The 11663-nt window shown below is 40.8% G+C and overlaps 2 protein-coding genes across 2 annotated transcripts; both read left to right on the top strand.

Annotated features, from left to right (window-relative positions):
• The first annotated feature begins 706 nt into the window (after positions 1-706).
• LOC121765478 (RING-H2 finger protein ATL67-like) lies at positions 707-1541 on the top strand. Its single transcript, XM_042161660.1, has one exon. The coding sequence runs from the start codon at positions 822-824 to the stop codon at positions 1380-1382; it is 561 nt and encodes a 186-aa protein (XP_042017594.1). The 5' UTR covers positions 707-821; the 3' UTR covers positions 1383-1541.
• A 3268-nt stretch (positions 1542-4809) lies between these two features.
• Positions 4810-6189, top strand: LOC121779092 (probable methyltransferase At1g29790). The gene has a single exon (XM_042176436.1). The coding sequence runs from the start codon at positions 4810-4812 to the stop codon at positions 6187-6189; it is 1380 nt and encodes a 459-aa protein (XP_042032370.1).
• Positions 6190-11663: the final 5474 nt, after the last annotated feature.

Raw genomic sequence — 11663 nt, 5'->3', positions numbered from 1 at the left:
AGATTGGATTTGCGGAGAAAGTATTGCTAATATATAAATTTATTAAGAATCTATTTCAATGATTTGCAGTACCCTCATAATTAATACAGTACTATATTAAAAAAATGTTTCGGATTCTAATTTTTATTAGACATGAGATTAATTCACACAATTTACTGAAAATACACATTTAGATAGCCAATAGGGACTTCCTTATATCATCGTGTATATGCTCACACAAACAGGCTGTCTGAAATTTAAATGTTGAAATATCACACTGGCGTTCTGCTAATCTTTTCATATACTATAATAGTACTATATTACATTACAATCAAAATGTCTATTTTAGCTTGAAATTTCGAATCATGTCACATCCCAATCCAGAACCCGATTCTTCAACACGATGAAATATATGGTCGTTATATTTTTTAGGGAATAAACTTTTAAGAATTGATAGATTAATAGCTTGAAGATAGATCTCTAATTATTAATGCATTCCATTCGTCGTATAGTTCATATTATTAAAACGGTAGGCAATTTAATTTAATTTAATGAATACAGTATCTCAAACGACCTTTTGTCAATCCTTATTAAATGAATTGCTCCAAAATTTCCAAATTCCTTTACTTTTGATTAAATAAACGACCCTAAAAATGAATTAATAAAAAAAATGTTAGAAGAGCATCGCCATCAATTCATTCATCCGCAATTAAATGTGAGTTGCTCTGTGTATTAAATGGTGCAGCTCAGCACCCTCACCCACCCTCTCTCTCTCCCTCTCTCTACAATTTCCCCTTCATTCAAATGGCCATCGCTTCCTCCTCCACCCTCCGCCTCTCCCAATGTCCACCGCCCCTCCGCCGCCCCTAGCCGCCGCCAACGCCAAGCTCTCCTTCTCTCAGAACCTCACATCCATCGGCATCGGCTACGCGATCGCCCTCGCCCTAGGCTTCCTTGTCCTCTTCTCCACCTTCCTCCTCGCCTCCTACATCTGCTACCGCTCCGCCGCCGCCCGCCGCCGCAGCCGCTCCGCTGATAACAGCGTCTACCTGCCTAGGATCATCTTCGTCGGCGAGGAAGACGAGAACGAGGGCCAGAACGCCGTCGTCGGCCTCGATCAGGCCGTCATTAACTCGTATCCGAGATTCGTCTTCACGAGGAAGAGCGGCGCGGCGGCGGACGACGGCGTGTGCTCGATTTGCTTGTCGGAGTACAGGGAATCGGAGATGCTGCGGATGCTGCCGGATTGCAGGCACTGCTTCCACGTGATGTGCGTGGATGCGTGGCTGAAGCTCAACGCGTCGTGCCCGGTGTGCCGGAGTTCGCCGCTCCCGACGCCGCTCTCGACGCCGCTGCAGGAGGTGGTGCCGCTCTCGCTCTACTCCGACGGGCGGAGGGGTTGATTTGGGTATTTTGGCGTTAATCGGTCGGTTTCTAATCTCATATATTTGGGGGTTACTTTTTTGTAATTTTTATTGTTAGTCGTGAATTAATGGATTGTAATTTTATTTGTGTTCTCCAATTACAAAATACAGTATGAAAATATACTCCTTGTTATATTAGTGGAGTTGTTAAAACGTTTTACTACTCCCCTTTTTTTGTTAATACTATATGTAGATAAAACAAATTTTAATCATGATAAGAGAGAGATAAACCTAGTTTATCAATCTTGAAGGCTCGTTGTTACATAGATGAGTTTCAGTATAATTGCTTTGGATCGTCCATTTTCCTTTGTTGTCTGTTGATTGTGAAGAATTTTGCCGACACGGGGAAGCAGTGGCGGATCCAGGTGGGGGCGGTCGCCCCTACCCGACCGTCCGGAGAGCCTAAATTTTTCATTGAATCAAGCCGAAAATAGCATATTCGCCCCCTCCGTAGAAGGTAGAAATATTTTTATTTTCAATAAGTGTCATATAAAATGTAGTAGTTCAATGGTTTGTTTGTTGGATTTTTAACTAAGATGTCTAGGGTTCAATCCTCAACAAAAACATATTTTTTTTCATTTTTTATTTTATCCATTCATATTTCTTCTTATTATCAAAATAATACCTTTAAATACTTTATGTAATCTAAACTTTTACTAAGTTGCATATATTATGTTGTTATATTTATTCTTTAGTTAAAATCATTTTTAATCTTTTTTTAAAGTCTTTTTTATCCTATAGTACTTATAATTTGATCCATGCATCTTAATTATTCTCTATGTAACAAAATAAACATTTTAAATATTTTTGAAATATAAATATTTAGTGCTCTACTTATATCACTTTTGTATATAATATTTACAATGATTTAAAATGTACATATATTTACAATAATTTTATATTTTAAAATGAATAATACATATTTGCAAGCTAAAGCATGTTTATATTTATATATATTTTTATTTTAAAATGAATAATACATATTTGCAAGCTGAAGCATGTTTATATTTTATTAATGAAGCTAGTGCTACTTAAATATTAATATAATATTTATTTATTTTATTATTAAAAATAATATTAAATTAAATATTTAATATTTAACTATAAGTTCCGCCCCCGCCATTTTCGGGTCCTGGATCCGCCACTGCGGGGAAGGAGGCATGAGGCATGAGGCATGTGAAGCAGAAACATATAAAGTAAACGTAATTTTTCACAACTTAATTTACGAAATAATCTAGATTAAGTAAGTTATTTTAATGAGATTAATCTAGATTAAGTAAGTTATTTTAATTAGATTAATCTTTATGTTTTTATTTATTAGTATTTGTTAATAACGAGAAATGAGAATTCAAATGGGTATGACAATTAATGTGAACTTAATAGACTGAAAAAGTGGGTGGTCAACTTGAATTAACTTCATATAAAAGCAACTTTTGACCATACTCGCATTGTCCTACTCAGCACGTGCATAGTATTTTACTTGATTAATACTCCCTCCATCCCACATCATTTGACTCAGTTTTCCATTTTGGACCGTCCCACATAATTTGACCCATTTCACTTTTACCATTTTTTATAGTGGAACCCACATTCCACTAACTCATTCCTCCTCACATTTAATTATAAAACTAATATATAAAAGTAGGACTCACGCCTCACTAACTTTTTCAACTCACTTTTCATTATACTCCCTCCGTCCCGCACTACTTGCACTTATTTCCTTTCTGGGCGTCCCAAGTTATTTGCACTCTTTCCATTTTTAGTAACAATTTATATCTACAGCCGTAATTGTTGACTTTGTCTATCACTCATTCCTTAATCTCCGTGCCCAAAAGGAAATGTGCGAGTAGTGCGGGACGGATGGAGTATTTCTTAAAACTCGTGCCCGGTCAAAGTATCCCAAATTATGTGGGACGGAAGGAGTACTAGTCTTAGATAGTACTCCACTATACTAGTATTATTGATATTTCAAATTGTGTATTAGTTTTTCTATTTTATGTTAAAAATCACCATATATGCAATTTAGCATTATAATACTACTACTACTACTAATAATAATAATAACAACAACAATAATAATAATAATTATTATTATTATTATTATTATTATAAAAACAAACATTAAAATTCACCGTGTATGTAAATTCACATTACTATCATCATAGAGTTGTATGGTAAGTTAACAATTTGTTTGTTTTTTTAAAGTCTACAATTTGGTTTATTGTATATACAGAGTAATTTTTTTTAATAATGTTGTGGATTCAATTTACATAATGAAATCGATTATTGTTATAATGCTATGATTTTTCGAATATGTAATGACACATCATAGTATTCAGTAACAGTTTGATAATTCTAAAATATCAATATTTTTTAGGCAGAAGTATAGATCGGATAATGTAGACTACTTTACCATTGGAATGCTTGGTATCAACTCCTACACTGTAGCGAGTCTAATCCCAAGATTTTAAATACTACTAATATTGCTACTACTTAATAATTTTAATGTCAAGTTACTTCATTCATACTCTGATCCCCATCTATTTCTTAGTTAACACTTGATGATTCTTTCCACAAATTTAACTATCTTTTCAGTGACCATATCAACAAGTACTCTAGATTCTCTTTGCTGTGTTAATTTCATGAATGTCTCCTGTTTTGTAAATTGTAATTGATGGAGTACGAACTAAACAAGCCCAATAGCAGGGACAGCTCGGCTAGCCCAAAGCCCAAGAAAGAGTTCAGTTCGGCACAACCTAAGAGTTCGGCCCTAGCCTATAGCTCGGTAAAAGCCAACTAATCAAGCTCTGCTCTCAGGTCGGCATCAAGCTCTACTCTCAGATCGGCAAAAGCTGCTCGGCAATAATTCAGTAGTTCGGTCTCAGCATTCGACCGAACTAGGAGTTAGTGGACTCATGAAAGGCCTCCACGACCTCCACTACACCCACGATCTATTTAGTGGTGTCAAGCAGTCATTAACTCAGGCAGGATAGTGGACTCATGCAAGGTCGCCACGATCTCCACGACATCCACTACCTAATAAATGCTGCATCCCACGATCTTGGTTCAAAATATAAATAGAACCTAGGTCAGATAGATAAGGGATCTTCTGTTAACTTCTGTAAAGCTCTCTAGAGAGAAAATAATCATATAGCAAGTCTGTGTTGTAAGCTGTAATTCTCAGATCAAGCAATACAAACCTGCCCCCATTTCTCCCCGTGGATGTAGATTTACCTCAGTAAATCGAACCACGTAAAATTCTCTGTGTCGTGATCTGTATTTTCCTGCATTTACTAACATCGGAAATTCGCGGACTCATCAGTAATCATATCATAGTTGTAGCTTTGCTAGATCCTTGATTGTACATTACCAAGATTCTCAATCTCTCCTACAACTACAAATCAAGATGGCTCCAAAACTATTCAAATCAATCAACAAACTGATCCTCTATTTATCGATCCTCGCCGCCGCAGTCTGCATTGCCACCTTCTCCAAAGCCTACTCTCTCAAATCCTTCCTCCGCCCCGACGCCTCCAGCACCCACGCCGCCTTCTTCCCGTCCCACGTCAACGAGCAAGAGATCACGCAGACTCTCAACCTAGTCATCCACAAGCTCCGGCACGAGCTCGACCAAATGCGCGTCCTGCCACACGACACGCCCCTGCGCTCCAAGCACGCGCCTCTTTTGGCCGACGTGCTTGGCCTAATTGAGTCCGTCCGCGACTCCCTGTCTGTCTCCCCATCCCTGGATAGGGATCCGGATCAGGAGGCGCGAACTGCGCAGTTCGCGCCTGCTGACCATTTCCTGACAGAGGAGATCAGGAAATACATCCTGGTCAAGCCCAACAGGCTTGGGAAACAGAACTTCATGGGAGCCAATGGCACGTTCACGAGCATCGGCCACGGGTGCTTTGCCGCGAGAGATGAGCTGGAATCCTACATGGATTACGACATAGGCGACGTGTGCAACGACGACTGGAAACTAGCTCAAAAACTCATGATCCACGGCTGCGATCCCCTGCCCCGGAGGCGCTGCTACGCCCGTGCTCCTCAGATCTACACGCGGCCGCTCCCGATGAACGAGTCCCTCTGGAAGCTTCCGGACGACCGGAACGTGCGATGGGGCGGTTACCGCTGCAAGAACTTCACATGCTTGGCTAGCAATGTCACAAAAAAGGGGTTCTTCAAATGTGCAGAGTGTTTCAATTTGGTTGATCATGAATCTCCAAGGTGGATCAACCCAGTGTACCAGAATCCTAACGTTAATCTGACTTCGGATTTCATGATCTCCGATGTTCTTGAATTGAAGCGCGGCGAGATAAGGATAGGGCTCGATTTCAGCGTGGGGACGGGGACGTTTGCAGCGCGGATGAGGGAGCACAATGTGACTATAGTGACTGCTACGGTCAATCTTGGCGCTCCATTCAATGAGATGATCGCGCTGCGGGGGCTGGTCCCGTTGTACGTGACGGTGAATCAGAGGCTGCCGTTCTTCGACAACACGCTGGATCTGATCCACACCACTCGGTTTCTGGATGGGTGGATTGATCTGGTGCTGCTGGAGTTTGTGGTGTATGATTGGGATAGGGTGCTGAGGCCAGGGGGATTGCTGTGGATTGATAGCTTCTTTTGTTTGAAGGAGGATTTGGATGAGTATTTAGGGGTGTTTGGGATGATGAGGTATAAGAGACATGAGTGGATTGTGGTGCCTAAGTTTGATAAGAATGATGACAGAGAGGTCTTCTTTTCTGCTGTCTTGGAGAAACCATCTAGGCCATTTAGATGATTCACAATTTTCATCTTTTCATAATTTTCATCTTTTCCAATGATTTGGTATTTCATGGTTTTACTTTTGTGGACATATAATTGATTAATCCTAATTATATTCAATCTTGTGAAACATAAGCTTGTTCGAATACACAAACATTGAAACAACAATCAGAAACATCTACACATTACAAGATGTCGAGATTTGTTGAAATGAGAACATTTATCAAATGATTAAAATGGCAAATAAACTTAACTAGTAGTAATAAAAAAAGTACAAATCGAAATATGTAACAAAAAAATTAAAAGGAGTGAACATCCTCCTGCATGAGCAATGTCTTGAGCGGAAGAAAACTTGGGGTATAAAGAAGCGTAATGCTTTGGAAATCAAAACATGGATTAAAAAAATTAGTGTAATCTTTGAGATATTTGGTCTTGCTGGGGTAGCAAAATATACACGCAATTGTACGGTCCCACATAATTAAGTCACCGTTTTCCAACACTTTGAATGGGGTAAAGACAACCAAATATACGCTTATAGTGGCAAGTTTTATATATGGAAAAATCCTTAGTCCAAGATTTGCCATCCCTCATCAACCAAATCACAATTTGAACATTTGATGTCGACCACGAATCATCGCACAAACACAAGCAATCATAAAAAAACATAGAGGTTCCTATGACTAGTAAGGTCGTGCCAACGAGGAGGAGCAGGCAAACTGGTAAAGACTTCTGTTTCAAGATCAAACGTAGAAACCTCCTCATCCTCATTATTCTCACTCCATACTAGCCAGTGAAGATTCTCACCCACGAACGAACACACGGCCTTTTACTTCACAGGTGGGGTCCCCGCAATATTGGTCCTCCATTTCCCAGTCCCAGAATGTATATTTGACATTCATACTCTTTACTATGAAGCTGGACAATCCGAACCACCTTATATTGGCGGGTCCTTCTAGTCACCCCGAGTCCAAAACTACTGTTTCGGGAGTAGTGAGGTCATCCGCAACGCTGTCTCTTAACCGTCTCATCTCTTCACTATTTATGGGCCACACTGTCCTTTTCATCCCATCTCTTAACTAAGAGACATCACCTGCAACCCTCCATATCTTAACCGTCTCTTAACCATCTCATCCATTAACTATTAATTCAATTTCATTTTTTATTTTTATTTCAAACAAATTCAATTAATAAAAACACACTTCATTAAATAAAATAAAATAAAATTACAACTTAAAATTCTAAAAAAAAATAAAAAACACATAATTAAAATCCTAAAAAATTATAAAAATACATAATTTAATTTCTTCCGCGCACTCTACTGGTTGCCAAAGTTTGCCCAAATGTGCTCCATTAGATCATCTTGGAGTTGGCGTGGGCGGTAGAATCACGTGTCTTTGCCCGAATAGACAATCGATCTTGCATAGACGGATGCACTCCACTGCGAGGCGGACTACTTGCGGTAGAGCTTCCCGGGGTTTCAGGGTCGAACCAATTTCCCGCCTCAGGTCATTCGTCGGCGACAATCATGTTGTGCAAGATTATACATGTATACATGTCGACCATATTCTCCATAAACCACGTATGAGCCGGAGCTTTGATAATGTTGAAGTGAGCTTGGAGAACCCCGAACGCTCTCTCCACATCCTTGCGAGCAGCCTCTTGCTTCTGCTAAAAAAGAGTCTGTTTTTCGTTCACTGGTCTGTTGAACGTCTTCACGAAGGTAGGCCACTTCGGGTAGATGTCGTCGGCAAGATAGTACCCCATTTTATACTGCCGTTTGTTAGTGATAAAGTTGATGGCCGGCGCTTTACCATTCAAAACTTCGGTGAAGAGGTCGGATTAGTTGAGCACGTTGACGTCGTTGTTCGATCCGGGGACCCCGAAATACGCATGCCAAATCCATAGCAGGTAGTCGGCAACGACCTCGAGTATAACGGTGGGGTGGGTGCCTTTGTGGCCGCTCGTGTATGACCCCCTCCACGCCACATGGCAATTCTTCCATTGCCAATGCATGCAATCGACGCTGCCAATCATCCCGGGGAATCCGTGCACTTCTTCGTGAAGTCGGAGCAGAAACTGACAATCTACCGTGCTTGGCCTCCGGAGAAATTCGTCGGTGAAGGCTGCCCGATCGCTGATGCGAAGCATATTTTCTATATTTTTCCCCCAAGTGCTACATATTTCCCATGAATTTGTTTCCCAGGATCAACTCCAGCTTGCACAGCACATGCAACAAGCATGCTGACGAGGATCACCCCATCTGGAGTCGTCGCATCCACTGCTGCATACTCACGAAACAAAGCAAAAGCATCCTCACATCTCTGCAGCCTTAACCAGAGATAACAGCAGTCCACATCACAAAATTCCTCTCAGTGGCCAAGTAAAAAAGGCTCTGTGTCTCCCCCATCTCACCTCTAGATACATATCCCACAATCATTGAGGATGAGCGCGGAGGACATCAGATTGTCGGAGACCAGCCGGAAATGACGCCCAATGCTCCGAAATGAATCATTATCTGCCGTTGTACTCAACAAAGCTACTTACCCGCCCGGGTGGACATTCCAACACCCGCTCGGGTCGCTTCTTCATTGCGTGGAGACTCCAATGGAAACCACCCGCCCGGGTGAATTTTACACCAACAAATCACCCGGTCGGAGATTCGTAAAGCATAAAGAGTCCAGAGAAGATGAAATTCCTATCACCCGGCCGGGTGATTTGTTCAGTTTCAAAATCCACCCGCCCGGGTGGTTCATCTGTAACTGCAACTCGGCAGTTTTTGGAGCGGTTTTTGCTTGGAAGAAAGAAAGAGTACGACGTGTGTAGAGAGGGGGGTAGACGGTGCTGGAGGAGAAAAATCGAGAGAAGGAGATAGACGATCTGGGAGGAATTCAATTGATTAAAAATTGAGGAGATTGATTTGGGTAATTGGAAGGCACGACTCCTAGAGTGATTTTGGAAACTTGAAGAAAATAGTGAAAGGGGAAAGTGACGTATTGCTATTGAAGATTTGGGAGAAATCATCATCTCCAAGCTCCATGGTTTCAAGGATTTTCATCTCCATTATCTTTGTTCCTAGTTTAATTATGATAGGCTAAGAACTCCAGTGTTGCTCCAAACTTGTTGTTAGACAAATAAATTTCGTGATTTATCCAATGTTCGTTTCTATTTCATGATCGTCTTTGCTACTTGTACATTGAATGAAATTATCCCTCAAGGTGCATCTTTTGTGATAGTTTTACTTTCTTATTTTGATGCCTCTTTAGCTTGAAATAAGATAGACCAAAGTAGTATTGAATTATCATTTGAACTCGTTTAGATGACAAATTGATAATGGATGTTGAGCATAATTGAAACGGTTCTATGAATCTAGCGCTTCCGTAGGATTTTTAGAATTGTGGAATTGGTTCTAAGAATATGTGTTTAGCTATTCTTTGACCATTTGTGTTTAGCATGTTTAGTGTCTACACCTTAGTTTACTTTTATTTGTCCCTAATGTTATGAGATAGAATCGAATATATAAGATAAATCCTCTTGTTGTCTACAAATGTTTGGAGTAACAATCTCATCTCTTGATACATCTTTCTCGTTTTAGTTCCTTTGTTTGTTTTTGCATGATTTTGAAATAAAAAATCTTCAAATCGAAATCTTCTTTAGTATGTGTTTTGTTTACTTTAGAATTAAATAATCTTTGCCTTCCCTGTGGATCGACACTCGAAGTACTACATTCGACGCTGTATTCTTGCAGTATCGTTGTAATATTAGAATTATTTTTATTAAACTTGTGTGATCTTGCACTTGATATTTGAACTCGAAAATTACACATCAGTCGCCTTTGCAGAAGTTTATCAGACACATTCTCCCAGTGCTTTCCCCAATATGCAGGTATTCGTCGAACACATCCGCCGTTTGTCTAGTAGCAAGATGACGGATTGCTGCAGCGTCGAACCCTTCTTGGAAGAACTCTTCCCGGGCTTCCAGCGTATTTGCGATGTGCATAAATAGTCGTTTCCGCATGTGGAAACAGCGACGGAAGTAGGTCTCTCCCCATACCGGGTTGTCACAAAAGTAGTCGCGTACCAACCTTGCAGCGGCTTCCTCCCGGTTACGATGGATGTAAGTCCGGGATCGCCTTGGAGGCGCCACGGCTTCCTCCTCCTCCCGACGTCGATCTTCTGCTAGCGATTCATCCATTATATGACGCATTTGCTCAAATGGATCCATAAATGATTTAAATTTGGGAGAAGAATAATGTTTTGAGATGAAAATTAGAGAGGAAAGAGAGATGATTTGAGAAGAATAGATGTGTGTTTGTGTGTATAAATGAGAATGAAAGAAGAGTATTTATAGAATAAAAAATAAAAAAAATTACCGTTCAAAGGTAAAAAACGGTAACATTACCGTTATAATTTTTTTTTATTAAAATCGATTTTTTTAAAAAAAATGATTTATTGCCTCAGCGTGACGACGCCCACTCGCGGGCCGGCGAGTGGGCGTCACGCCTAGCGCCAGCGCGCGCCACGTGGCGCTGGCGCGTAGCGAGCTGTCGCGCGAGCCGTCCCTCCGGGACGAGACGGGACCGGGACGGAAGGCTGCAACCGAGACGCTCGCGAGATGCGTTGTAGATGCTCTGATACTCTGGAGGAGGAGGATTAGGAAGTGTGACATATTCGCGGGTGATGGGATTGCATATTGGAGAGATGATGAAGGGGGAGTTCATCGTGGTCCTCCAATAGCAAGATCAAACCGTTGACGAAGCTAAGTAGCAGGGGTGTGTAGCCGGGGACGGACAAGTCGATGGCCACCATCTTAGGGGCGATTGTATCATCCTTCAACTTCAAGAAATTAGCGTGCCAAGATGTGGATGAAGAAGTGGTGTTGTTCGGAATCACGAGGAGGTGCGGTTGGGGTTCGGAGAGATGGAAGTCGGGGCTCTCGATGACGTCACGGAATTCCTTGCCCACGAATTTGTTGGGGAGATTTACTGAAACGGGAACAAATAGATATACTGAAAGGCGTGAACAACACTTTCAGATCAAATCAATTTGGTGGTTCTACCAATATTTGATCGGATACAATTCAGGTTTTTAGAAGTTTCGTATGTTAATCCTCGATCAAACTTTGAACCAAAAAAGATCAATAAGAAGAGGCCTGAAACGAAACATTGCGTCTCTTAGTTTTTCTTAACTGATTTTACAGTTTTAAGGAGTTTCGAAAATTGCAAATCAGTCTTTCGACTATCAGAAATTATATTTCCTGATGAATTTTCTACACAACAACTTTAATCGAAATAAAAAAAAATTCTACATAGCTTGACCCCAGCCAGGGGCTGCCGCCCCTTGGACCTCGCTACTCGGGGGCGCTGCCCCCGAACCCCGTCTAATCATAATGAATTCAAACAAGCGTGCACTCCACACTTCCAAATTTATATATGATGTCTCAGTATAACAATATTGATCAATCAAGTTAATCCAATTACACTAAAATAACCAA

The sequence above is a fragment of the Salvia splendens genome, chromosome 2 (genome assembly GCF_004379255.2).
Source record: "Salvia splendens isolate huo1 chromosome 2, SspV2, whole genome shotgun sequence".
NCBI lineage: Eukaryota > Viridiplantae > Streptophyta > Magnoliopsida > Lamiales > Lamiaceae > Salvia > Salvia splendens.
This window is presented reverse-complemented; position numbering and strand designations above follow the sequence as displayed.